At 56.4% G+C, this 23,415-nt stretch overlaps 1 protein-coding gene across 2 annotated transcripts in view; it reads right to left on the reverse strand.

Moving 5' to 3' along the window:
* Nucleotides 1-840: 840 nt before the first annotated feature.
* The window catches only part of TSPAN11 (tetraspanin 11), a 73,666-nt gene continuing 51,091 nt past the window's right edge, over nucleotides 841-23,415 (reverse strand). The window contains exons 4-8 of one of the 2 annotated variants that reach the window (XM_049624911.1): nucleotides 16,658-16,732; nucleotides 15,663-15,767; nucleotides 12,655-12,813; nucleotides 12,203-12,289; nucleotides 841-5,529 (exon numbers count right to left, since the gene is read on the reverse strand). In XM_049624911.1, coding sequence (XP_049480868.1) covers nucleotides 5,470-5,529; nucleotides 12,203-12,289; nucleotides 12,655-12,813; nucleotides 15,663-15,767; nucleotides 16,658-16,732 — 486 coding nt within the window. In that variant the 3' untranslated portion in view covers nucleotides 841-5,469. Of the gene's footprint in view, nucleotides 5,530-12,196; nucleotides 12,814-15,662; nucleotides 15,768-16,657; nucleotides 16,733-23,415 lie in introns of those variants that run through there. The other variant, XM_049624910.1, reaches the window with a different exon arrangement.

Below are 23,415 nucleotides of genomic sequence, written 5' to 3' on the forward strand. Positions count from 1 at the left end.
TCACTTCTAGTCTGCCTCCCCACCGCACCCCACTCCCGCCGTCTTGGGGTCCTCAGCGTCTGGCTTTCCCAGGTACTGTTCAGGCTCACTCACTGACCTGCCTCAAGTTCTTTAGACAGAATAGTGAATGAAATCAAGTCAATGCATCAAAGCATTTACTTCCTTTTAGCTCCACGCTGGGCAACCTGATGCCCTCAGCTCCTCTGACTTGTAAGATTGAAGTCTTTCTGCATTTGGATGAAAAAGCATCCCACTATGGACTTGGAGATGGACAAATTAGTGAGATGGTCTAGGGGCCCAGGTAGCAGTAGGCGTGCATGTCTTAGCTTCCAACACTCAGCTGGGGCCCAAGGGCCAGCCAGAGAGGGCCCCTCGCCCCTGACTTGTCACCACACCCGGCATCTGCTGCAGCCAGCATGGGGCGATACCGCGGCAGGATGTGCAGGCCGGAGGCTCACTGACAGAGGCTGCCGTCCATCGTGGTGAGTGGTGTGGGGATGCCGGCTGATGAAAGGCGGACAGCTTTAAGAGGAACACGATTCAAGCTCGCTCATTTGAGCTTGGCTCTTGCCAAGGAGCCAATGGAGCCAGGAGCCAATGGCACACACATGCAAACGAGGTCAGTTCAGAGGAAAGGTGGGAGCTGATAAAAGAAGGGTAAGCAGGACCCCAATCACTGTGGTCAATGGGTTTCCTAATAGGGCTCCTCCTTCCTCCCCTTCTCCCCGTGACTGTCTGCTTCCGCTTGTACGGTAGATTGAAACACATCTGATGAGCTACCTGGGGTTTCCCTGCAGAGGAGGAAAAAAGCAACAGAAAGTAGTCCTAGATACAATTCCTTTATTATGCCACCCAGCATGTGAGGCCAGGCTGACGCTGAGGCCGGCTAAAGAGAGGGCATATTTACAACCAGGGCAACTTCTCTATAGGCGGGAGGTTAAGGCAACTTCTCTGTTTTTAGAATACTGTGATGATCCCATATCCATGGGCCAGCTGGTTCCAGAAACCCATTTGGCCTAATCCTGGGCTGCCTGGAATTCCTAGGGGCACCTGCACGGGGTGACTCGGGGGCATAAGCAGGAGAGGAAGGGGGCGCATGCGCTAAACTAGAAAGTGGGGGTGCTGAGAATGGAACCACACTCTCCCAAGGCACACAGAAGGCGGTGGGAAAGGGGGCTGGGAACCTGATCTGTTTCCTTCTGGGAAGAGGACCCAGACACCTGGTCTCCCGGCCGAGATAACAGACCCACCCAGAGGGCACTGCTGGAGAGGCACGTTTCTGGCCAGCTGGACAGCCTGAGGGGCTTTGGAACTCTGGGGGGGTTGTGGCACACACAGGAAGGTGGCAGAGTGTCCTTTGTGGCGTGGTCTAAAGCAGTGGTTCTCAAAGGGTGGTTCCAGGGCCGGCAGCACCAACAGCACCTGGGAACTCATTAGATGGCAAGTCCTTGGCCTCAACCCTGCAGATGTGGAGCTCAGGGGTGAAACTTGGCAGTCTGTTGGAAGGCCCTCCAGGTGGCCGGATGCTTCCTCAAGTTTGAGAACTGCTGGTTCAGACATATCACCAGCATCCTCGGGGATGTGAGCACCACACAGCAGTGACATGGAAGATGGGTTCTGTCCTTTGCTAGTCAACTGCCTTCCCCTCCCCCTCCCCTTCTCTCCCCAGGCCCAAAGTGGCCAGAAAGTAGCATTTTTAAGGCAGAAAGTCGGGTGGGTGGTGATGAAAGTGTTTCAATTCACTTTCCCCACCTCCAACCCCAGGCATGGACCAGAGTGACAGATCCTAAGACTGAAACTGGCTGCAGAGCTCAAGAGTCCCAGGGGGCTCACTACCCTCACCCCCCTCAGTGCTGCATTGGCCCCTCTAGGTCTAAGCACACAGGGTGAGCAGCCTGGTGAGATTTCAGGCCACCCCCTCCCTACGACAGCGACCACACTGTGCCAGCCCAGAGTCCCGCATTGACAACACAGGGGAGGCAAAGGTAGCATAAGGTGGTTAACATCACCACCCGGGGTGCCTCCCCCCTGCCCAGGGGGGCTCTGAGTGCATGAACCCTGAGGTTTCTCCCCTGGCCTCCAGTACGGAGCAGGGAGAGGGGTGTACCATGTCCTCATCAGCCCTCCACGGCCCCACACGTGATCTCCACATGGGCACCAGATTCCACACTGTTTGCGGTTTCTGATTGCTCAGGTCTGGTCTGCCCTCACTTGGTGTCAGCGTTGGCACCCAAGGTGATAGGCTGGCTGTTCCCCTGAGCGACGGTTCCCCAGGGCTCCTGCCTGCTGCCTGAGCCACTCCGCCAGGAGGGCCTGGCTGTCAGTCTGAAGGGAGCCACACTGCTCTGCTGATTGCAAGTGTCCAGGGTGCGCTGGGCCGGGGCTGGATGGATGGTTCCATCCAGTCTGGGAGGGGTTTCCAGGCTGTGGCTGTTAGTGCCCCCGAGGGACGTGCTGTTCCTGCACGGCAGCCTGACAGCTTACTGCAGAGATGGGGAGCCGCAGGATGCTGAGGAGAGGGGGCTCCCAGGCCGGCTCCCCTTACTTCTACCCGGCTGGGGGTGGCATGTCGACAACCACTGCTACTGACTGGCCAACCTCTTAATTTCTCCGAGCCTTAATTTCATCATCTGCAGAGTGGGGGGAATAGTGCCTTCCCATTGTGATCACCAGGAGAGAAAGCACTTACACGACTAACACACGCTAAGCACACAGTAGGCCTTCAGTAACCACAAGGCCCTGGACGCTCCCCCATGGCGAGGCCGGAGGGGCCCCTGGGGTCGGGGCAAGGCTGGCGGGAGAGGTGGGGAGAAGAAAAGGGTGGTCACAAACATTTTAAACAAGACTTCATCTCCTCACCAAACACTGAGTTTCATTCTTGCCTCCCCCAACACAGGTCATCCGGAGAGTGGGGGACATGCTGTGCTCTGGGGTTGTCCACCCTTGCGTGCTGCGGGAGGGAAGGCCGAGGTTGTGGCGACTCAGGTTGTGTGCATCCCAGCATCTGCCATGTTCTGACCTTTACAAAATGCTGGCTTCTTTTCTGGGTCCCAGTGTGTAGGGGCCTTTTGCTCACACAGGACTGAGGACAGATTTCAACAGTCATGGCTCACTCTCTCTGTCTCTGTCTCTAAGCAGGGCCCTGGGGGCAGTCATCCTGGGCGCAGATCTGCGTCCTTTCAGGTGTGGTGGGCACACCTCACTGGGGACGGCATCCTTGGCTCCAGACCCCAGCCCTTTGTATGCCCTGAGCAGGGAGCCTGTCACATCCTGGGCCTCAGTTCCCTCTAACCCTCACCCCTCCCAAGCTGTGAGCATGAGCTAGCTGGTCACCATTCCCCAAAGCTCTGGGTCATTCTCTCTCTGTAGCTTGGTCCTTCCATCCTCCAGCTACCCTCTGGGTGGGCAGGTGCCCAGGGTGGAATCACCTGCCCTTAGCCTAGGACAGCCTAACCCACCTCGGGGGGCAGGGACAGACAACAAGGTGTGCAAGCGATCCTGCCCATCCCCCTGTCCCCGTCTCCACAAGCCCAGCTGACCTCAGTAAAGAGTGCAGGGACTCCGCCAGGGGCTGACATGTCCCACAGGACACAGCACCTCCCCAGGCATCGCTGCCTGCCCAGGAGGAACTCTCTCTCTCAGCCCTCACTTGGTAACACCTGGCAGCCTGCGCCCAGCTGCACACAGCTTGGGAGTCATTTTTCAACTGTCCGCACGAGTCCCAGGAAGCTGGAGGGCAGCAAAGCTAGTCACAGCGCAATTTCTTCCAGCCTTGGTGCAGTCTGGGATTGCTGGAAAGTTGGTATCCTGTTAATGAACTTGTATCAGCAGCCCCAGGACCCTGAGGGTGGAGGAGAGAAGCCACAAGAAGATTCCCCAGGATAGGGGAGGCAATCTGCCCCCGGAACCTGGTCTTCCCTCTGTGCATGTGGGGAATCCCTGTTCTGGGCAAGTACGGTTTCTGTACAGTTGAGGGCTGTGTTTAGGGACAGCAGTGAGCTGTGTATGGGAGGGAGAACACCCTTCACCCAGGACTCCCCAGGTCACCAAGAACTGAGCTCATCAGACTGGGGCCTAGAATGAGTTAGGAGGTAAGGTGTGACCTTTCTTGCCCTTGATCTTGGCAACAAGGGGCCACTCTCTCATGGTGGGATGTAAGAGGGTCCCCAGCACGGGAAGCACGGCACCTGGAAGGTGGGAAGCCAGGTGTGGGGTCCTCTCGCTACAAGTTACCCACTTGTAATAGCTATTTGCAGGGGGAGGGTCTCGTCTCCATGGCTGTCTTACAAGTTGACACCTGTTCTTTGGAAAACTGCCAGCATCTATATTCTGCATTTTCTAGGATTTTCTTTCTGTTCTGTTCTCCCTTAGTATTTGAGAAAATTCTTCCTGAAAATTCCCTGCCTGATTCAGAGACGCAAGATAGAACCAAAAGAAGCCACTATATTCACTCTGGGAAGCAGAGCGAGGGCTCCTGGAGGCAGAATGGTGGTGGCCATATGTGGTTGGGGATTGTGGGCCCAGGAAAAATGGGGTTCCAGGCACAGCACCCTTCTACTCAGAGCTGTACCTTCTCAGTGGCTCCAACTTTGCAGGGTCTGTGATTTGGCCTAATCAGGAAGGATTTTTACTCCCACTGACATGAAGGGCTGGAGATCATTTAAAAAACCTGGCATTCCAGAGAATCAGGCCCTAGAGGGGGCCTGAGGGTCATTTACTGTAGACTGGAGCTCCAGGCCATGGTCTTCTGGGGTACCTCTCCCAGGGAAGGTTTCTAGGCTGGAAGCAAGGTCCTGGTGCAGCATGTGCCGGTGTGGCCACTTTACCTGCCTTCCTCCCTACCCTGGTGGCCCCACCAGCCTGCTGCTGCCCAACCCCAGTTCCGGGGCCTCACCTCAGGCCTTTCTGCTGCCAGACCCTGCGGGAAGGAACCAGACCCCAGACTGCTGGGGTACTCCCAGGTGAGGAGGTGTGGGGGCGGGCAGATCAAAGGGCTGGATCTTCTGGGGGCAGAGCCAACCCTAACTGCTTCCATCCCCCCACTGGTAAGCACTTCCCCGTGGGTAGAGAAAAACACACCAAGCAGAGACAAGAAGAGGGGTGCTCAGCACCAGTGGGGAGATCATGTGCCCCATGCAGGCATCCCAGGGGGGCTTTCAGACCTTCATTCTAGGTTCTGGAGCTGGGAGGGAGTGGAGGGTCTGATTATCACCCTCCTGTCGTCCACAGGATCCCCAGGCCTGGTGAGGGGTGCTGGTTGTTGTTTCCACACAGGATGGGTCCCCCCTGCCTGGGTGGGAATCACAGGAGCCATAGTCTTGGGCACTTGGTGGATCCAAAGGGGCTGGGAAGAGTAGGGGGAGTTTCTGGGAGTTTCTAGGTGAGCTGGTGCTGACTCTGCAGGCCTGGAAGATGGGATTTGGGCACCTGTCCTTGTGAGGGGCAGTCGGAGGGGAACGCGGTCGGCCGTTAGTAAAAATGCAGCTGGAGCCTCCGGTGCAAGCAACAGGTGAGAACCATCCCGCAGATCTGCCAGGTGGAGAGAGCAGAGGAGCAAAGAGAAATCAGAACCCCATGAAGCTGCTCTCCCGCAGTGCCCTGCAGCAGGCTTCTCCCTCTTGGGCACACACATGGGGACCTGGATAAAGGGCAGATTCCAACTCAGGAGGTCTGGGGTGGGGCCCGAGATTCTGCTTTCTAACAAGCAGTGCACTGCTGGTCTGTGGTCCTAGATCTCCAGAGATGGCCCGATTTCATCAGATCCTGAGCCACAGTAGTTCCACTCCCTTGTTGCTGTCTGTCTGCGTCTCGCTGCTCTCAGACTCCAGAGTAAAACCAAGGTTCATAGTTGATTCACTGGCTGATGTACAGAAGCCACTGGGGAAACTGAGGCTCTGAAAGGAGCACCTGGAGCTGTCCCCAACTTGTCCTGTAAGTTAGCTGGGAATGAAGCACCAGACTCAGGCCCTAGGAGCCTGCCTAATAGCCTCTCTGTCACACCCACTAGCTGAACGAGAAGAGCATCCTGCCCAGAGCAGGGCAGTACTGGGCAATCGCTGTACCCCTGGGGGGCCTCACTTTTCCAATCTCTAAAATGCAGGACAAGATGTGGATGTGTCAGACCCCGGAGACCCATGCCTGTGATCTTTCCATGGTAATGATGCCGTTGGATCCAGACTCCCCACCCACAGGAAAGAGGGCGCTGCTAGGGCAGCCCCATGAATGTCCTGTGGCACATGGGCGAAGGTGGATCTCCCCGAAGATAGGGAACAATGCCCCATCATTGACAAATTTCTCCAATAGCTGCTGCTGGCCTGATCTTGCTAGAGCCCCTCTGGATGCACCCGGAGCTCTGACCAGTGGGAGGAGGGCAGGCTGATGAAGACGCTCATGGGCTAGCAGGCATTTGGTTTCTCTTTGCAAGGCTAGCTGGCCTGAGGTGGCAGAGGATGAGCCCTTCTTCTTCCCCCCTCCTCTCTCCTCTCCACCCCTACATGGGAGGAGGGCAGAACCCCATGAGTGCAGCTTTCAGACTTGGTACCGAGAGCAGTGCCGATCTCCTTCCCGACTCAGTGCCACAAGCTGAAGGCAGCTTGAGAGGTTATCTTGTCTCCCACTGGCTTTAAGCAGGTGCCATCGCAGCCTTTCCAGCCAGGTGTCGTGCAGCACCCTCTCTTCCCCATCCCCACGTCGTGGTTTGATGGCTAACGTGTGGGGTCATCTGGATCTTTCTGATTCTTTCTGCGGGGGCGGGGGGGGGGAGGCCAGATGGGAAGAGCTGGGCCAGTACGGACTTGAGGCCACATCTACAGTGGACAGTTTGTGCTGGGGGACCGGGAGGGCAGAGCTTGCCCATAACTGCACTTCTGTAGAAGATGTGTGTTCCCACCAGGGAGCCTCCCGGGGAAGGCAGGGTGCATGTCCGCACACACGCCCCCACCTTGACACATGCAGAGGGGCTAAGGATGCACTCACAACATGTCTACACAGGTCTGCACACATGTGCACGTACACGTGCGCACACACAAGCACCTTGATTCATGCAGAGGAGCAGTGGAAGCTATCGGATCCCTGGTACCGCTGGCTCCTTCCTGATGGAGGATGTGGACGAATCAGCACCCACAGCTTTGCGTGGCCAGCACGGGGTGAGCAGAGGAAACACGTGGTAATGAGTGCAGGAGCAGGAATGGAGGAGGATGCGTGGAGATGGCTGCGGGGGCGCCCAGCTTGCGTGGGGGCCTGGCTGTGTGGTGCATGGCGCCCTCTTCTGGCAGCCTGCCTAGGTACAGCATTTGCCACATGGGGCTGTTTACAACAAGGAGGTGGCATGGTTTCAGCTGCTTTTGAGGTTTTTGGGCCAGGACTTGATTGTCACCAAGAGAACCAAGGAAGGGCCAGGGAGGCCCCAGGAAGCCAATCCAATGTAATCTTTCAGTTTCCCTTTTACTGACCTGCAGATCCCAATCTCTGCTGTTGTGTGAGTTTTCTGGGTTCTGCAACATGTTTCCATCTACAGGACGGGAATGTTGGGACAGAAGTAGGAATGGGGTAGTTTCTGTTTGGGGCTGTGTGATCCTGGGCACAGATATAACCCTCTCTGAGTCTCAAATCTCAATGGGGAAACCTCTAATCTGTTCACTGCTTGGTAGCCTTCCCTGGAGACAGTCTTTAAAAACCAGGACGACAGGACCAACATCAGGGTTCCCATCCCCTCCTGCATCCTGAGGCTTTGACAGGCCAGGTCGTAGCTCCCCAGAGCCCTCAGGATAAAGCCCTCCCTCTACTGCAGCAGGCCAGGGCTCTGCCAATTCAATTCTCTCGCCCTGTCACTCTTTCCCCTCTTGCTTTTTCCCATCAAACTCCTTCAAGATTTAATTATATATCACTTACTCCAGGAAGCCTTCTGTGACTGCCCTGACAGGTTAGGGCCTCTTACATGCTCCCCCGAGCCCCAAGTCTCACACTTGCACAGTGCCTCTGATGGCATGTGACAACCCATGTTCTACGTGCCTCCTGCCTCGAGTGAAAGCTTCCTGGGAGAAGGGACCACATCCTGCCCACTGGTGTGGCCCCAGCACTGGCCATAGCACCTGACACCTGGCACCTAGAGGCTCTCATTACAAAACTAACAATGAATGCTCACTCTGCATGGCTTCTGGGTGGGAGACTCCCAGAGTCTGTGTGTGAGCAGGGCAGTAGGAAAAGGGGGCAGAGCCACTATGTCCTTCCTGGGTAGAAGTTTCTCTGCCAGAGTTACCTCAAGGTTGGAGTGCCTCCAGAGTCCACCCAAAAGGGGAAGCTGGTGTACAACAGAGAGACCTGGAGTTGGGGTCCTGGCTGGCTCTGCCACGGTGGCCATGTGACTGTTAGCAAGTGACCATGTCGCTGGGCTTGGTGTCTTCAGGTATATGTGAAAGGGGTGGGCCCAGTGTTCTCTATCCTAGGTGCACATGTGAATCACCTGGGGAGCTTGAAAAAACACCCAGGCACAGGACTCGTCCCATCTATCTGAGCCTGAATCCTTGGCATGGGGCCCAAGCAAGGGTACTTTTCAAATCTGATTGTCATGTGCAGCCGGGGCTGATGGTTATCCACTAGATAACCGGTAAGGTCCTTCCAGAAAGAAGAGTCTGATTTGGAGGTAACTCCAGACCCCAATTATCCCTGTCAGGTCTGAAAACCAGAGCAGTGATGGCCACATGCCCACGTGGACAGAAGGGCCCTACAGGGTCTTGCTGAAAGGAACAGGTGCATGCAGCAGCGGGGCAGGGACCTGCAGCCCATCACATGCGGGTCTCCCCACTTCAGGGTCCCTGCCAGCCCCCAACCTCTGCCGTGACCTGCAGCCACAGACAGCTTCGTGCTTCACAGGGACCACTGCTGGAAGATTCCAATTGTTAGCAAGTTCTCCAGCCTGTCTCCTTGTAAATTCTACCTGTTGTTCCTGTCTGTCCTCCGGTCCCTCCCAGGAATGTGCCCTCCCCCACCTGCCTGCCTTTGGGTGGTTAAGGACTGTGATGGTGCCATCTTCTCCCTGGCCCTTGACCTTTCCCACATCTGACTTCCAGGTGCCCTGTGGCTCTTGTCGTTCATGTGGGCCAGTGTTCTCAGCCAGGCTGCACACTGGACCCACCAGAGAGCTTCACAAGTATGCTGGTACCTGGGTGCCAGCCCCAGACAAAGTGATTTAATTGTGCTGGGGTGCAGCTGGGGCCTTGGGCAGTTTTAAAACTCCCCAGGTGGTCCCCATGTGCAGCCCAGGTTGAGGCCTGTGGCCGTGGAGGCTCTGTGGAGATCCTGTCTCCCCCCAGCCCGCTACAATCTAAGCATGTCAGCCCTGGTCCACACATCCACGGGGCAACAAGTGACAGGTTGCCAAATGGCTGGAATCGGGGTTTGTTATGTTTGTCACATCCTCTGCTTGGTGTTCACAGTATGCACAAGACATGCCTTAACATTCTAGAATATGGTGGCACAGGAGTCACACTGAGGCTGGGTTCTTACCAAAATTCATGGAACCTTAGAGCCCCAACTCCTGCTTCAACCACAGCAGCACCACCTCATGCTTGTTTAATACTGCGGGCTCCTACGTGAGATTCCCATGGGTTATAGAATTCTGCCACTTAAAGGAAGGCTCAACAATGTCCATCTCCTCCGTTCTATAGGGAAGGAAGCCAAGGCTCAGGGAGGGAACATGACTTCCTCAGGATCACATAAGAAGAGGAGAGGTCCTCTGACTTCATAGCAAGGTCTCCTCTAGTCCTGGGGACTAGGGAAACATGAGCCACCACCTTGGCCTTTTATCTCCTGAGCCTTGGGAGTCTCTGAAGTGCCAGGCTGGGCGTGTGTTGGGATACCTACACTGGTGGAGGGTGACTGTGAGCTTAGGGACACGACTGGTGTGAGCGCTTCAAGGCTGGTGGCCAACCGGGACTTGGGCAGCTTAGTTCCAGCATTGGCCAGCAGAGGGGGCTGTAACCGAGGCTTGGCTGCTGCAGGACCGGCTTCAGCCAGAGTCGGGGGAGAATCTGGGCTATGGATGGGGGTCCACAGTGGTGGCTGGGTGAAGCTCTCTCTGAGGGACACTTGGCGCCATTCCACAGAGAGCCCTGGAGGACCGAGACTTCACGGTCGGGGATGTTTACAAGGAGAAAGCCCCTCTGCAGCGGGCAGGCACCCTCCTGACAACATGGCCTCCCAGCAGTACTTTCACAGGGTACTTGTTTCACCTTGACCTTGGGCTTGGGGCACTGGCAGACCCACTCCCTGCTCTAGGGCTCACTGCCCCTGTCTTCAGCTTCTCCAGGCTCCCACAGCCAGAGAGACCAGGAGGAAATGGATGGGGAGTGTGGCCCTGGCCTGGTCAGTGTCCATGCACAGCAGGCCCCCTCAGCACCTGAAGGAGACAGCAGGTTTCTGGAAACTTCAGTTGGCGCTGGAGCACAGAGCAGCCCCTTCCTCAGCTCCCAATGGGGTATGTGGGACAGAAGGCCTGCCTTGGGGTCCTGCAAAAGAGGGGCTCTGCTTAATGCCCCCTGGGGCTCCCGGCCTGCATGCTAACTATGGAGATGAAGGGGGAGCTGCTCTGGCCAGGAAACAATGAGGGCTTTTTTGAGAGACAATGTGCCCAGGTGGAGATGATAAAAATAATGATGGTACCATTTATTGAACACCTGCTATCTGCTCATCAGTGACAAGTGATTTACATATATATTGCTAATCCTCTCACCAAACTAGGTATAATTAGCCCCATTTTACAAACAAGGAACTGAGGCTCAGAGATGAAATAACCAGCCTGAGGTTGCCTGGTCCCCCCCCTCCTCCAGAGTGTCGAGCCCAGTGGAGGAGGCTGCAGCTAGGTCCTCTGAACGAACAGACTGATGTGGGCAGGGAGAGCGGTGATCTGGAAGGAACCCCACACTGGCAGCCTCCCTGAGCCAGCTGCTGATACCAGCCCCTGCTTTGCTTTCCAAAGAAATCTGTGTTGGCGGTTGGGGAGGTGTGGGGTGAGGGGAGGGGGCTGGCAAAAGCAAATGACCAAGAGCCAGGAGACCTGGGTGCCACTTCAGTATGTGACACCCTGGGTAAGTCTTTTCTCTGGGTCTCAACTTTCTGATCTGTAAAATGGGAGCACACTTACTACCTCACCTGGCCCAGGTCTCAGGTCGTGGTGGGGATCTAATGATAGAAAGCACCTGAAACCACTCTGAAGTCTACAGATGGCTGGATAACAACCACTTCCACTGACTTGAGGCCTTCACCTGTGCCCGGCACAGTGAGTGTGTCACACTCATCACCTCGCTCTTCTCTAGACCTTATGTGGTTCGGGAAATAAGCCACATTTTGTGGTCGGAGAAGCTGCGGGCAGGGCTGTAACTGCACTAAGTCATACAGGAGCAGAGGAAGGGTTCGATCCGGGTCCTCTGAGGTCCCAGCCTCTCACCCCTTTCCTCATCAGTGCAGGTGGTCCTGGGGGTGGGAAGGGTGGGGCAGTGCTGAGCTCCCTCTAGAACCTGCTGGGCCGAAGCAGAGTGCCAGGCGAGGTGGGTGTGCAGGGCCATTGCCCCTGTATCTGCCCCAGCCTGAGGGTGCCCTCCTGACTCCTCTGTATGGACCTTTGACTAAAGCAGATCTGAGAGTGACACTGACTTCCTGGGTGGCAGCAGAGGGAGGGGTGGAACAGTGAAACTGAGCAAAAGACATCGCTCAAAGAGCTGGGAGTACACAGGGAGTGCACATCCACAGGCATGTGTGTGTGCACACACACACACAGGAATGGGTACTTGTACATGCACACACATATACACACATGCACAAGCACACCTAAACGCACGTACATGCATACAACCCCATATACACATAGATGCATGCGGGTAATCCATGTGCACACACACACACCCACGTGCACACACAGAGGGTGCATGCACATACCTGAGCCCACACTCACACTCCTCCCAGGTCTCTTACAAGTTCAAGTTGTCCCCCAGGCCCCCAGGCATTTTCCTTCATCTTTTCTGGGGAAGAGAGTGACCATGTGATTCATTCCTGGCTGCCAAGGGCAAGTGGCGAGAAGAGGAGGGGAGGAGAGGGCAGGACAGGGCGTGGGTGTGCAGAGGGTCAGTGATTTGTGATCTCTGCCGATGGGAGAGGGGTTCAGAACTCTTCCAAACAACCCCCTCTCCTAATCCGTGCTCCAACTCACCTGCAGACAGGCCACCCCGATGCCCACTGCCCCCATGAGCAGCAGGTGGTCAGCCAGGAACTGCTCCAGCTTGCTGACGCAGCCTCCCTGTAAGGTAACGGTAGGTCACGCAGGCCGGCGTGAAGTAGGCGAGGCTGCGGAGGGAAGGGCTGGCCGGTGCTGCATCCACCCCGCTGAGGGCGGGCCAGAGGTTTAATGGGCCTGCTCCAGCCTTTCAACTGCCCACAGGCTTCTCGGGTGATTCAGGGGCATGCCATGATGTCTCAGAACCTCCCACCAGCAGGTGCTTGTCCCCAAGCTGCTTCGTGGAGACCACTGACAGCTCTGTGCGGTCTCACGGCCAATGAGAAAGCGTGTTCTGCTTCTCCCCGCCCCTCTGCCTGAGCCTCCCATTTGGGGTGGGGTGGGGTGGGGTGTGCTCTGCATGCCTCAGCTGGAGCTTGGGCGCTCACCTCCACCTTGTAGATGTTGGAGGGATGGGCCCGCTGCCCACAGCGGGCCACCACCGTCTTGCAGCAGCTGTCCGGCACCCGGCGGCCCTCGGCCTCCTGAGACAGGATGTATGCGCTGTGCTGCCAGTCGGCGGAGCTGTTACTTCCACAGCACTTGAACTAGAGGGACAGAAGGAGGCTGGAGGTGAAGACCTGGCAGGAGGCTCCTCTGGTCTCTCCGTGTCAGGGCTGCAGGACTCGTTATTCAAATACTAACTCAAGCACAAATAGGGATTTGTTCTCCCTGCGAATTTTCCCCTTTGCCTGTTTTGAGCAGGGAGCTGGGCTTTTGGGGGCCCTTCCCTCCAGGAAGGTGCAGAAGCTGGCTGCAAGACACCTTATGGCTACCTTCTATCCATGCAAGTCCTTTAAGGAGATTACGCTGGGCATCCTGACAGCAGGGAGAGTCTCTGAGAAGACGGGTGGGGAGATAGATGGAGGTGGGTCCCCGAGACAGTGGGGCTGTATACCCCCGGGAGAGCTCACACCACACGGGGGTGTTTTCCTGGTCACCCAGCGAGGCAGGACCTCAGGAACAGGGACCCAGCCTTGCCAGAGGTTCCTGGACCCTCGTTCAGACCCTGAAGCCTCAGAGCCCAGAGACCTGCAGGGAGGGACACAGAGAGTGTCCCAGAGCCACAGTGTGGGCAGATCAGTGTTGACCAGGGGGTGGAGTTGGCGCTGGGTAAGACCTGGGTCATCTGTGCCACTCCAGAGCAGGAAAGCACCAACCCAGGTCTCCAGTGATGCAGACACAACAGGACACTGGTTCTCTCTTGCCCTTGAGTTGAGGGACTGAGAATCCAAGTCCCCGTGTGAGCCACACAGGCAGCGGTTTTGAGACTGTTTCTGGTGTGTGGAGGTGCAGGCTGGGTGGGAGGTACGTTCAGTACAGTTAACAGGTGTTTGATAGGCACATACTATGTGCCAGGAGTGAAGCTAGCACTGGGCTCACACATGAGTAATATGGTTCCTGGTTTTCTGAAGCTTCTCAGTGACTACAGCTTAGTAGGGGAGACATCGGGAGCTGTGTGGAGCTCAGAGGAGGAAGGGGCTAGTGGAAAGGTCCCACAAGGAAGAGGAGGAGGCAGGAGGCAGGCAGAACAGAACAGCACATGGAGCCAGGAACAGCACAGTGTGTGCTAGGTGTCATGTGGGATTATACTGCGGTGTGTCCCCGGGCAGGTTATCTAGCCTCTCTGGGCTTCAGTTTTGTCACGTGTAAATGGGGCTCAGGAAGCCCCTCCACACCGCTCTGTGTGAAGACGGCAAGAGGCAATTCTGTGAAGCCCTGAGAAGCGAGCCCTGCCGGGGTGAGCAGTTAGTGACACCCTCTATGCTATGATCGTTTTGTGAATGCAGGCATGTGGGTGTCATTTACATACTGGGGTGCAGCCCGCAGCCCAGATGCTGGCCTTGGCCTGAAGCCACTGCCTTCTCAGGGCTGCTTCCTCACGCCTAGGATGCGGGCCTGGGCCCAGGCTCCCTCGTGCCCCTCTGGTTCTAACCATTGCTGGCATGTGTGAGGTCGTGCCCACATGCTCAGGTGCCCATGGAGGAGGCCTGGGGCAGTGACAGATAGTGGCTCCCAGCTGTGCCCTTTCTCATGCTGTTCCCTACTCTCTCACTGCCCCTCCCATCCTCTCTAACTAGGCAAACCCAGGCCCTCCTTCCTGCTTTCCCCCTTGGCCTTCCCAGCTCTGTTCTCCACTCAGAGGGTCCTCCTAGCCTAGCACTGACTGCGTGTGTTGGGCTCCCCAACTAAGGCCCCGAGGGCAGGGATTCAGGCTCAGTGCTCCATGTGGGAGGCCCTAAAAATGCAGACTGAGCTTTGGGCTTACCAGCAGGGTATGTGTGGGCTAAGCGTGTGGGTGTGGATGTGTGTACGTATGTGTACATGAGTGCCCTCAGCCACTATCGCAGAGCACAAGAGACCCCTCTGCACAGAGCCTACTGGGATCCAAGCCAGTCTTGGGGAGACGGAGAAGGTGCCTCCCCAGCTGAGCTAAGATGCTAACCTCTACTCCACTCACTGGCCTGGTATTCCTGGCAGAAAGACCAAGGCCTCAGGCCGAGGGTGGGGTCTGTAGATACAGGATAGAGCAGAGACCACAGGCTAAGGTGGCAGGGAGAAGGGGGACCAGAGTGGGCCGGTAGAGTTTCCTCAAATTTTCAGACGTGAAACCATCAGGATCCTGGAGTCACACTGTTCGACAGAACTTTCTGCAATGATGGAAATGCTTTATATCTGTCCTGTGCAATTCGGTGGCATCTATGGCTATTGGGCACTGGAATGTGGCTAGTGACTGAGGAACTGAATTTTGTAATGTAAATTTAACTAGCTGCGCATGGCTAGTGGCTACCATACTGCACAGGGCAGGTCTGGGGGCCATTTGTCCCTTCCCTACTTCTGGCAGGACCACGGGCCTCACTGAAGGGGTCTGCTGAGCCTCTTCTTGGAGGGACCACCTTTCTGTCCCCCAGCGTTCCGCCCCACGGCTCACAACTGGGAAGTTCTTGCAGCAGTCTGGCTGAAATAGCTCTGCCTGTTACAGTTCACTCATACGGGACCTCAGCTGTCAGCCCCCAGAGGAGGAAGAAGACAGCCCTGCTGATGGAAGGAGCCCAGATCCCGGCCAGGAGAGAAGTTCTTCTCCTGACGCAGCCAGCTTCCTTCCCGCAAGGGCCCTAGGGGTGGGACCTGGAGGAGGCAGTCAAGGGGGCCGTGGTGGGGCCAGGGCACAGGAGGAAGAAGGAAAGGGCCAGGATTCAACTTGCCCTTTTCATGGTGGCGGGGACTTCCGCATACGCGATGGTACTGAATGATCAACACGCGCAGTGAGGCTTCGTTTTGGAGGCAAATGAAGCTCAGAGAAGGTAAGTAACCTGTCCTGGGTTACACAGACAGGAAGGGACAGAGTCAGAATTTGAATCTGCTTGGCCTTCAAGCCCAGGGGGCGGGTGCTTACATCCTGCTGGAGACGGTCTACTGAGGTTGTGATGTCCGCGGCTCCCGGCTGCCTGTAGTTCTCAGCCAGCGTCCGGGTCAAGTGCTGTTTCAGTTCATCACTGAGCTGGAGAGAGTGGAGAGGGAAGGTGGCATCAGCAGAACCACTCACCCTGGCCTCGTTCTCCAGGCCCGCTCCAAAGCCAGGCCAGCTAGCCTCGAGCACCACGGACTTGGAATGGTGTGAGGGCAGACGTTCCCCAGCGTAATGGGAGCGTCGTAGGAGACCGCTCAGAACACAGAGTTCGTGGAGAGATGTTGTAAAAGCTGGGGCCAGGCAGGTGATAGACAGAACTGAGAGGCAGGCCAGGGAGGGGACGGCTCAAAGCTGGTGGGAGGGCAATGAGGCTGGACACAGGGGGTGCTTTTAAATAAATATCTTTTTCTCATTTTGATTATGAGGTGACATTCACAATATTTACAGTTGTTATCCTATGGGCACCCATCAGTTGTACGGTGCTGCCTTAAAACAACCAGTGCAGGCATCTGTCTCACCCTGGTCATGACCTCAAACCCCTGGTTCACAGCAGCCAGTGGGAGGAGACCCGACCGGCTACTTCATCCTTGTCTGCTGCAGGCAGGTGAGGCCCGGTGCTGTCTTCATAGTCTGGCAGGTAGCCCCGGCCCCAGCCTTTCTCCTTGGATGCCCACCTGCTAGGTTCATCCTCTATCTCTGCTTAGGAGGGGAGAGAGACCACCCCACCTCCCACGGGGCATTCCCACTCCCCAGCCCCCATGCCAAATAAGTCAGCATCAACAGATAGGGCAGAGAATTGCTGGAAGCCAGACAAGAAGTAGGACCCAGGTATACTGAGGATTGTTGGGGCCAGGGACATGAGACCGCCCTCTGTGTCACTGCCGAGCTTTAGCTCCCCCATGCCTCTGCACCCCGCCCCACAGTTGCCTCCAGGGCAACAGGGGGCACCGATGGGGAACACAGGAAGAGGGTCTACTCACCCTCTGGTAGTACATGTGGGCCAGGACCCCTGCCACCAGCTCCACGAGGAAGATCACCAGCAACAGGCAGAAGTACTAGGAGCAAGGAGGAAGGTGGTCACCACAGGGATCAGGCCTGGGTAGGCACACAGTGCTGCGGGACAAGTCTTCCCAAAGCAGTAGGGGAGGCAGGGCGACCTGCCAGGACCCCATCACCCACCCATACCATCTTCCCCCTCTTCCCAGCAGCTCTGGGCATGCTCACCTCTCCCGGCTGCTGGCACGGAGTTCCCCACTCACCCCCTCACCCACTGGGTTTCTGTCAGTGTGTCAATCCATCCATCCATCCGATACTTATTAAATACCTGCTACATGCCAGGTATCGTAAGTAAGACGGTTACCGCCCTCAGAGTTATTGGTGGTGGGGGCATAGGTAAGTGATTACAATGCTGTGTTACAAATGTTACTATGGGGCAAGACCTAGGTGGGGGGGAGGGCAGTCAGAGAAGGCTTCCTGGAGGAGGGGACACCTGAGTGGCACCTTGAAGGATGAGCTACCAGGTGGAGAAGGCAGGAAGCATGTGCCAGGCAGAGGGAGAGCCCTGTGTGAAGCCTGGAGAGTGCAGAGGGCGTGGGGCGTCCGAGTTCTGGGAGTGGAGAGAGCTGAAGAGCCTGGGAGTGTAGGGGTGGCTGGGTAGCGACCAAGACTCAGGAAATAGCAAAGGCAGTGCCCTGTGAAAGGCATCGGTGTGTTTTCCAGGCCTTCACGGCCCTGCAGGGGTTTCTAAATTCCTGACACAACTACTGCCTGGCCTCCTCCAGACTCAGGGCCCACTCTGTACGCTTCACAGCCTGCCGGCTGCGTTCCTGGCTGTGCTCTCTCTGCCGTGACCTCCCTCCCAGTTTTAGTCAGGAGGCTCCGGGACACTGCTCCATCCTGGTGTGTTCTTGTGGGGGCCCACAGGTCAAAAATGCATGTCAGACCCACGTGGCTAGGAGGGCATGGCAGGGGTGGGGGTGGGGGTGGTGGTGGAGAGGAAGCAGGCTCTAGGCAGGGAAGAGGGAAAGAGGGAGTGGGGAGAGGAGGCAAAGCAGTGGGGTGCTGCTGCCTGAAATTAGCCCCCTCTGGGGAAGCCTAGCCCCCCTCCCCATGAACAGTGGTTGGTGTTGTCTCCCCCACCCCCCTCCCCAGGTACTGCCCATCCGCCTGGCTATAGTCATTCAAATCACTGGATTCCAGGGAATGTTCAGCCTGTGCCTGAGCTCTGAAATTCCAGGGCTCTTCAGCAGGGGTAGGGATGCAGCAGGAGGGCATGGGAATGGGAAAAAGGCGCAGGGCAGGGGCCATTGGGCCAGTTCAGAGGCGACGTGAGTCCCTGAGGCCTTGCCTGACTACCTCCCGGAGCCCAGCATGGGGCCTGGCATGGGCAGGACTTAAACACAGGGGGAGGAGAAGGTATTCCTTTTCATGAAGATCATGAAGAACATTCCATCCGGGGACAAGGCTTCCTTTTGAGTTACATGAACTGTGCACCTACCCCACGGCCATCTTATTGAGCCCACGGTCTGCCAGGCTCAGAGCTGCCCACCATCAGGAATGAGGGAAGCTTTCCTGTCTCTGAATCATGGTGGCCGCACTTATCATCTGTGGGGCCCAAGGCAAGAGTACAAATGGAGGTTCCTGCTTTGCCCTTCCCCACCTACCCCGGGCTCAATGCCATACAAGGAAAGGCCTCTGGCCTGCATGTCCAAGCTCAGTCCATGCACGGCCAGGATCAGGCGCCCCCTGACCATCCCTGGATGAGGATGCACAGAAGGCTGGGTGTGGTGGCGTGTGGGGGACACAGCAGCCTCGTCACCCTGTGCAGGCTCTGAATGGAGACTCAGGCTATCTGCGAGCTCCTGGGCACCCGGATCAGGTCTAGAAGTGGGGAAGGGAGTTGCAGATCCCACGATGGCACACTCTCTGGGCCTCATTGACTTTTTATGCCACGGGGAGGGGTCTGGAGTGTTCTGTGTGCCTGGGACTAGGGAGGGTGTGGGATGGTATCCAGGTGAGGCAGGAGGCTGGCAAGGGGTCTGTGGATGGGCCCTCTGCTTGCTGAGCCTCTGAGATATAGGGCCTGGAAACCTGAAGAATGGTAGCGGAGGTCAGCTGACTCCGGTTTGGGTCAGGCTCTGCCACTTCCAGGCTCTGGATGGGCAGCTTGGTGTGAGTTACAAAAATGTGCTCCCATGAGAACATGTGGCTGAATTCTGACCTTCCTCAGGCCCCGTACAGGACGCAGCATCCAGGGCCATATGCAGTGGCTGTGCCTGTGGGACTGAGCCTGTGGGTGGGCATAATGGCATCACAGCAGTCCTGCCCATCCCGAGGGGCTGAAAGGACCCAGAGGGAGGGGATTCCACTTCACGGTGGTCTGAGATGTTTCCTGCTCCCGGAGCCTGTGCGTGACAGCATGAGGTGAGCCAGGCTTGTCAGCCAGCTGCAGGCGCAGTGGCCTGGGCCAGTCCCTCTGACAGCCCCCAGCAGCTTTGCGGACATCCTGACTCGGCCACCCATCCTGCTCGCCCCAAACTGCCCTCTGCTCCCCCTGACCCTGGTACCCTGAGGCCGACTCTCCTCCTGCCACACAGGATCCTGCATGCAGTGACTGCCGGCTGGATGCTCCCAGGCTCCCTAGGTGCGCCCCATGTGCCTTCTGTGGTGTGGCCAGAAGACGTGAGGGAGCCCGTGACTGAATGGGAGGATGCGGGCCCCTGGCGGCTGGGAGGGCAGCATCTCGGTGTCTTGGCACCTTCCCTCTGGGGGGGGCGGGAGAGGCTCTTCTCCCAATCACTGATCACCCATCACTGATCACCAGGGGCTGTCAGCCGAGAGTCATGCTGGCTGGTAGTCATGAAGACTTGGCAGTGTCGTGCTGCTCCCCCAGGACGTCACTGACGCCGTTGCTATTGACACTGGGCTGGGAGGAGGGTTGATGGGAAGGGAGAGAAACTGAACCACATCCCTGATGTAATGGCAGCCTAAATTAGTACATGCCAGCCCCTCAAAACGGTTTGGAGGCATCAGACAGGCTCCCCAACCTGACGGAGTTGTCAGGAGCGGGGAGAGTGCTGCCTCCAGCTGTTCAGAGGCCCTTGGGAGGGAAGTGAGGGCCAGGCGGGGGTTTTGGGGGACCGACATGGGGTGCCAGGGAGTGGACCGGCTGGGTGCTCGGTGGGCATGGGCGCAGCTTCGGTGGCAGGAGGGCTGTAGGTATGTGACTCACCCGGGTGGGGGTGGCCCTGAATCACAGCTCCAGTGCAACAGTCCCCGGGGAAGCAGGCAAAAGGTTGTGCTCGCTGGGATCCCCTTGCACCGAGGGGCCTGGCAGCCCTGCCTCTGGGCAGTGGGGCCAGGCTGGTGGGGGGCTGCCATGTGATACAAGTGCCTCGCCTCTGCTGCTCCACCTTTTTCTTTACCAAGCCTTCCTGATGTCCAGCCAAATCATCCCAGTACTCCTACGGCACAGGCTAGCTGGCCGCCAATCTGCAAAGCACTCCTTCTGTTCCTGCACACGGTTCCCTAAACACCGCCCAAGCCTTCCAGCCTCCATGTATCTGCCCTCAGTGTTCCCCTGCCTGTCCCTCTATCACCGGGCTCGGTCATGGCCTCCACGAAGCCCTCCCCGGGTCAGCAGTGGGTGCCAAGCACCCCCGTCCACGCGCCTACAGTGCTGCACCTGCCTCCACCTTCTGACACAACTTTCAGCGCGGCTCCTTCTCGACTAGACTCAGAGCTGCCCCTGTGCCCTCCCTTCTGTCTGCCACACTCTTCCTCACGGGCTGGCTGAGTGATGTATCCGTACCTACTGCTCTGTAGAGGTTATCATTGCCTCAGATGTTGTGACCCCGTCTCCCCAGAATGACTGTGAGTTTCTGGGGAACAGGGACCACATCTCAGGTTCTTCTGGCCTCAGTGCCTGGTACGGTGTTGGTTCTAGAGGCATGCTCAGTAAACATCCCAGATGAAGACCTGTGAGTGCACATCTTAATATGCATGCCGTGAGTTGAAGGGAACTGGCTGAAGCTGGCAGCCCCAGGCTTGGGGGCAGGAGTTTAATCTTGTTCTGATGCGTGGGTGGTATGGAATTATTACTGTGGTTTAATTTATACCACTGGTTCCCAATCTAGCATGGTTTTTTCCCCAGAGGATATTTGGCAGTGTCTGGGGACTGTTTTTTATTGTCACCACTGGGGTAAGGAAATGCTACTGGCAGCTAGTGGGTAGAGGCCAAAGATGCTGCTGAACGTCCTACAGTGCCCAAGTCAGGCCACCTGGCAAAGGATGATCCGGGCTAAAATGTCACTAGTGCCAAGGTTGAGGAACTGATTTGCACATTTAACTTCAGATTCTGAGGCCGCTGCTGGGACTTGACTTGCATAGGATTTCCCCTATTCACTATGGGAGATGTGAAAAAGAAGATCTGAGGAAGGTGGTCTAGTTCCTGAGAAGCCTGAAACTGAACACAGACAGAAACATGTGAGGCGGTTACTGTGTACCTGCCTCTGAGGGCACTTTGTGGCAGGATGCTGCTCACCCCAACTCTAGGGAGGATCAGTGAAGCCAACAGTGTTTGGGACCAGCAGCTATTATAGGGATGTGATGGGCCCAGGTGCACCCTGGGGTAGTCAGTGAATTTCTTGGTTCTTGATAGCACTGTTTCCTGAAGCAGCTAGGTACCTACTGGCTTGCCCAGGCTCCCCTGGGCTAAGGAGGGATGTGTTGCCCTTGCCTGTAGGAAACATGAAAACTGTCCTATTTGAATGAAAGCCAAGATTTCCTGGGCCCTGTGCTGTGTAGGGCCCATTCTCTACCAACAGAGCCCACTACTCTCATGAATGGGCTGCCAGAATTCCTGGACTACAGCTGAAGAGGTATGCCTAGCTTGCTTCTCAACAGCGGTAAAAATGTAGTTTTCCTATAGTGAGAATAGTGGAAAAATAGCCCTTCCACAAAAAAGGGGGTGGGGGGGAGAAATTAACCCCTCCTTGGCAGAATCAGTGCCTCACTCACGGCCCACAGTGCAAACGGTGGGCGCTCCATGACAGTAATGGCCAAGGTTTGCCAGCTCTCCCCAGGTGCCGGCCCCTCTGGTGAGCACGTCTCATGACAGCTCCCAACCACCCTCGGAGATGAGCATAGCATTACTCATCATGTTGCCGTGTGAGCACCGACGTTAGCCTCGTCGTAACCCTGAGGCACATGCATGGAGAGGCGAAGCCGTTTGCGGTCACATGGCAAGAGCATGGCTGAGTCCAGCTGAGTCCAGAAACCAAACTCAGGGATTCCAGCGGCATAACTCTGTGCACTTACTTGCTGGGTGCTGTCGTGCCCACTACAGAGCAGATGGCTGGGTGGGTGGGCTCCCTGAGAGCACCTGGGGTGGCTGTGGTTAGGGGGATCCTAGCCTCATCAGATCCTAGAGTCTGCACAGCTGTGCAGCACTCCCCGTGTGTGTGTGTGTGTGTGTGTGTGTGTGTGTGTGTGCGTGTGCGCACAGGGCCCTACACACAAGCGAAGCCTCGGGCCTCCCCGCCTTTGCCCTCTGTGCCCCTGCCTGGAACTCACTGCCTGGACTGTGTCTGTGTTGCACAGCTGTTAGCCATCAAATTGCAGCTTAGGGGAGGTCTCCCCAAAGCCCTCTCTGTGCCAGAAGTTCCTGACCGTGACCTCATTGCCAACATCCTTCTTTCTGAACCTCTGTCAGACTCCAGGGTCACATGATTGTCTTGCTCCCCAGGACTGTGTGTCCTTTGATCCTTGTTTGCCCTCCTGCTCTGACCTATATCTTGTTCTGTCTTCACAGTCCCTGGGCACCTTGGTGTGAATTGGACCCACCCTGCCCTAACTCCTCCCTGACCTCCAGCCCCACTTTGGTTTTTGTGACTGGCTGGCCCCTGCACTCAGGGCTGCCCCCAGTCCTTCCAGAAGCAACTACTTAGTCTTGGTCTGATAGAAACCAGCAATGAGACTTAAAAAAAAAGTTCTTATAGCCTCTATCCCCAGAGTTCCCCAGAAGAACTATGCCACTTCGAAATATGCCAAAGTGAATCCTAAATGTACAAGAAACCAGTTTGGTAACAAAGAACGGGACCCAAACACTCATCTTCCCTCTGTACCATCTACCAAAGTTTTTTTTCTTTAATTCTTTAATGGTACAGTTTGAACTAGAACTGAAGTTGGACATTTTCTAAAACTATAGATCCAAAGCAAAGCTGGAACAGCACAGTACTCTCTGAACCAAACCAATACTTTCTTTAATGAGAGGTTCTGCAGGAGCTTTGCGGAAATATATCTCATTGTGACATTAAGGGGATTAATTAGAAATTGCATCTTCAGATGGGCTAATACTGCATGGGGGCAAGCTGAGCTCCAAATAAAGTTTCTGAGGCAGATTCACTGGTACGTGATGAGCCCATGTAACTCAGCATTGGCTGGTGCCTTCCTTGCAGTACGTTTTAAGAACTTTCTACGATTGGACTTCCGGAATTCCTCACTGGGCTGATTCTGCCACAAAGGAGGGAACCTCGCTGAAGCTCTCCTCCACTACCCCCTCTGCTATTCTGCATAATCAGAGATGGAGACTAAGCCAGAGATGGAAAACTGAGAAGGCTTGGTGCCTAGGAAGGTGAGAATGGGCTGGGGTGAGGGGTGGGAGTCGAGGCACCAGCCCCTTCTCAGAGCAGTGTGGCAGAAAAGGAGAGGGGACTCAAGATGCTACCAACATTAAGTT

The sequence above is a fragment of the Panthera uncia genome, chromosome B4, assembly GCF_023721935.1.
Source record: "Panthera uncia isolate 11264 chromosome B4, Puncia_PCG_1.0, whole genome shotgun sequence".
Lineage (NCBI taxonomy): Eukaryota > Metazoa > Chordata > Mammalia > Carnivora > Felidae > Panthera > Panthera uncia.